The following is a 3,334-nucleotide window of genomic DNA, read 5'->3' on the forward strand; positions in this document are numbered from 1 at the left end:
GACAGCGAAGCATGCCGTGGGGCCAGGAGCCGGCTGCCTCTTCAGGGCCGCCTCCCAGCAGCTCAAGGCAGGCTTCCCTGTGCACACACCCCCGCTCTGCACTTGCTCTGCCCACAAGCCCTCAGTCCCCGGGCCCCCAAGACACCCCCACTCCCGCGGCCGCGCACACAGACACCCAGGCTCACTCAGCATCCTCTGCCCCCTCCTCTTTGGTCCCATCCATCCCCAGAGGCTCTCCGGCTCCCACCCCTCAGAGTTCTCTGAACCACCCAAATCCCTCTCACACACACACACACACACACACGTGACTCCACACACCTCCCTGGGGCCCCCACGCCTCTCCAGCGCTGGCCTGCCAGACCCACAGCCAAGCCATGGGGCAGGGCGGAGGCCACACGCAAGGCTGAGATGACCCCTCTGGGCTCTTTAGATCAAGTCCTGGGACGGGGCAGTCTGCCAGAGCCAGAGCAGCAGTGACCAAGCAGGGGGAACCGGGAGGGCTCTGAGGCAGTCTCAGGCTGACATGAGACAGCTCCCAGCCGTCGCTCCCCAGCCAGTCCTCAGAGTCACCCAGCAGGCAGCGGCCACATGCTAGCCCCTGGGCATAGGGTGGGGGCAGATGAGGTGAGTGTTGTCTGGGTGGACGCACAGAGGGGGCTGGCTCCATCTGGCGGGGTGGGGTAGGGAATGGAGACAAGGGTGGAGCCACAGGAAGTGGGGAGGGCAGGCAAGGGCTCCCCACCACAGCGCCCCAAAGCTTCTCAAAAGCGGAACCAGCTCAGCGATTCCCCTGCGCCCTCTGTTCCTGCTGACCCGTTCCAGAACGAGAGAGGAGGGCTGCACATCTGGACAAGGGGCTGGACAGCATGGCTCCCCGCAGAGCAGCCCTGCCCCGCCAGGGCAGCAGGCAGCAAGCGGGAGCTCGCTGGCCTCGGGACCCCCAGGAGGACCCTGGCCACGCCCCTGCACCGTTCCTCCGGGGATGCGAATACACAAGCAGGCCTCCCAAGTGTCCACCTTTATTGAGGGCATGGGGGTCTAGAGGGGAGCCCCAGGTGCCTGTGGAGAAAGGCCTGCCATCAGCCTGGAGGGCAGCAGCCCAGCGGGCAGCTGGAGATGGGTCTCCAAAACCTGTGCAGAGACAGACAAGGACAGAGGTGAGTGCAGGCCCAGGGCGCTCAGACCTCACTGCGAGGGACACATGCTCAGGGCCACTGGGCGGGGCGGGGTGAGGCGTGGGGAGGTACCTGGGTTTACTTGAAAGTGTGGCTCTCGGCTCCGCCACGCCCAAAGCCTGCAGAGAGGTAGAGGGCAGGTTAGGGGTGGCCAGGGGCTATGGAGGGCTGGGTCGGGCGGGGGCGTGGGGAGCATACCTTTGGGTCCGAACGTGGCTGCGTAGCAGGGGTGGTTGCAGTAGGGCTTGCCTTCATGCTGCAGGGAGAGCGGCCATGAGGGTCTGCCGACGCGCCCTGCCCTTACCCCTCAGCCTCCCCGCTGGCCCCGCCAGGCCCCACCGACCTCGGCATGACCCCCGGAGGTCAGCGTCTTCCCACACTTCTCACACTTGAGGCAAGGCCGATGCCAGTCCTTCCCCAGGGAAGTCACCCGCTCAGCTGCAGAGGCACAGACAGACCCCGTGAAACGGGGCACACGCACACGCTCACACCCACGGGCTCCAGACGCCTCTGCCAAGGCCCGCCTACAGGGCCCCGCGGCCCACCCGGGGGCTCAGCAGCACCTGTGCCCCCCGGGTGGGGCACTTCCAGTCCCCAAACCGTCCCGCCTAACGAGCGGGAGTGGGCGCTGGTCCTCGGGGTGCCCCGAGGGCTTGGGTGGGGCTGGGAGAGGAGGAGGTGGGGGTCTCGGGCAGGACCGGGCCGGGCTCCCGGACTGAGCTCTCCCCCGCCTCTGCACCGGCGACCGCAGTGCTGGGGCGGGAGGGACCTCCCACTTCCTCCTGCCCCCCCACCTCCCCTGGGCCCCGGGGCGCGGGGCGGGAGGCGGCGCCCGGGGCTGCGCCGCCCGGGACGCGGGTTTCCGCGTCTGTTTCTACTTAACGATGGGAGAAGCGGCCCGAAGCCTGTGTTCCTTCCTATCCGCCGGGGTCCCCGCCTAGGGAGCGCCAGGGAAGGGGCGAGATAGCGGGACGCGGAGACAGGGAGACCCAAAGTCAGGGAGATTTAGACCGGAGACTCAGTGAGACCCGGAGAGAGAGCGGGGCGGAGATGGACGGCGGCCAGAGGCAGGGGGCCCGACCGGCACACCCAGACGGCCACCAGCAAGGCTAGGTGTCGCTCCGCGGCGCTTCCCGAGGTCCCCCTGCGCCCCCGGCCCACCCAGGCAGCCCCTCGGGATGGACCCTGGGCCGCGCTTCCGCGTGGGGCTGAGGGGGAAGCCTCAGCTCGAGCCGGGGAGGGTGAGGGTGGGGTGCGCTCACCAAAGTACACCTCCTTGTTGCACTTGGGGCACTTGGGCATGGTGGCACCGGATCGGGGCAGATAGCCAGGCGGGAGCAGACCGGAGCGCTGGACTGGGTGGGTCGCGCCGGGTCCGCGTCTTTCAAGGACCCCTGGGCCCCGCCCCTTTTGGACACGCCCCCAGCGCCCCGCCCTCCTGGGTCCTGAACTTGGACCCGGAGGCCTCGGATTCCAGCCAACGGGCCTAGAAAGGTCATCTGGTCCACCCTCGCCTTGGAGCAGGACCCGGGCCTGGCCGACGGCAGAGCGCGGTCCGAGGGGTGCAGGAGGTCGGCGGGTTCTCTCGCCGATTGGACGGGGCTGGAACCCCGGAGTAGCCTCGCCCTCCCCCGGGACTCTGGGCGGGGTCTCCCCAGAGCGGGAGGGAGCACCCCAGCCCCCACCTCAGAGTGCTGGAGCCGGAAGGTAACCGCTACAATGCAGATGGATGCAAACGAGCGTGTCGTGCCTTTCCGCGCCTTTCCCTAGATACAGGGCGGGGGCCACCCACGGCGTTCTCAGCCTAGTAGCCCTCCCCCACGAACTGCCCTCCGCCTTCATCACGCGTGGGGCCAAAAGGTTGGCCCGCCCCAGTCTCCTCCCGCCAAGGGACATCCCAGTGTCCACCGAGCCCCCCTTTGGCCCGCCCCTGGACGTCCGTCGGACCGCAGCGGAACTCCCCGGGGACTCCGAAACGGGACATCCCCTCCCAAGGCGGGGCCACTCATCAACGGCAGGGCTGGAGATTCTGCGGGATGTTGGGGGTGGGGGGAGTCTGTGCGGCAACGCCCAGGCCTCCATGGAGCTGCGCGGCGGCGGGGGAGGGGTCCTTATCTCCGCAGAAAGCGCTGAGGGCCGAGGGCCGAGCGGTCCAAGTC

At 68.7% G+C, this 3,334-nt stretch overlaps 1 protein-coding gene across 1 annotated transcript; it reads right to left on the reverse strand.

Moving 5' to 3' along the window:
• Positions 1-1,002: 1,002 nt before the first annotated feature.
• CRIP1 (cysteine rich protein 1) lies at positions 1,003-2,562 on the reverse strand. The gene is made up of 5 exons (XM_018044460.1): positions 2,438-2,562; positions 1,519-1,613; positions 1,374-1,431; positions 1,248-1,294; positions 1,003-1,131 (listed from the first exon to the last, which is right to left on the reverse strand). Exons 1-4 carry the CDS (start codon positions 2,475-2,477, stop codon positions 1,254-1,256), a joined length of 234 nt encoding a protein of 77 aa, XP_017899949.1. The 5' UTR covers positions 2,478-2,562; the 3' UTR covers positions 1,003-1,131; positions 1,248-1,253.
• Positions 2,563-3,334: the final 772 nt, after the last annotated feature.

This window comes from Capra hircus, unplaced genomic scaffold, assembly GCF_001704415.2.
Source record: "Capra hircus breed San Clemente unplaced genomic scaffold, ASM170441v1, whole genome shotgun sequence".
NCBI classification, from domain to species: Eukaryota; Metazoa; Chordata; class Mammalia; order Artiodactyla; family Bovidae; genus Capra; species Capra hircus.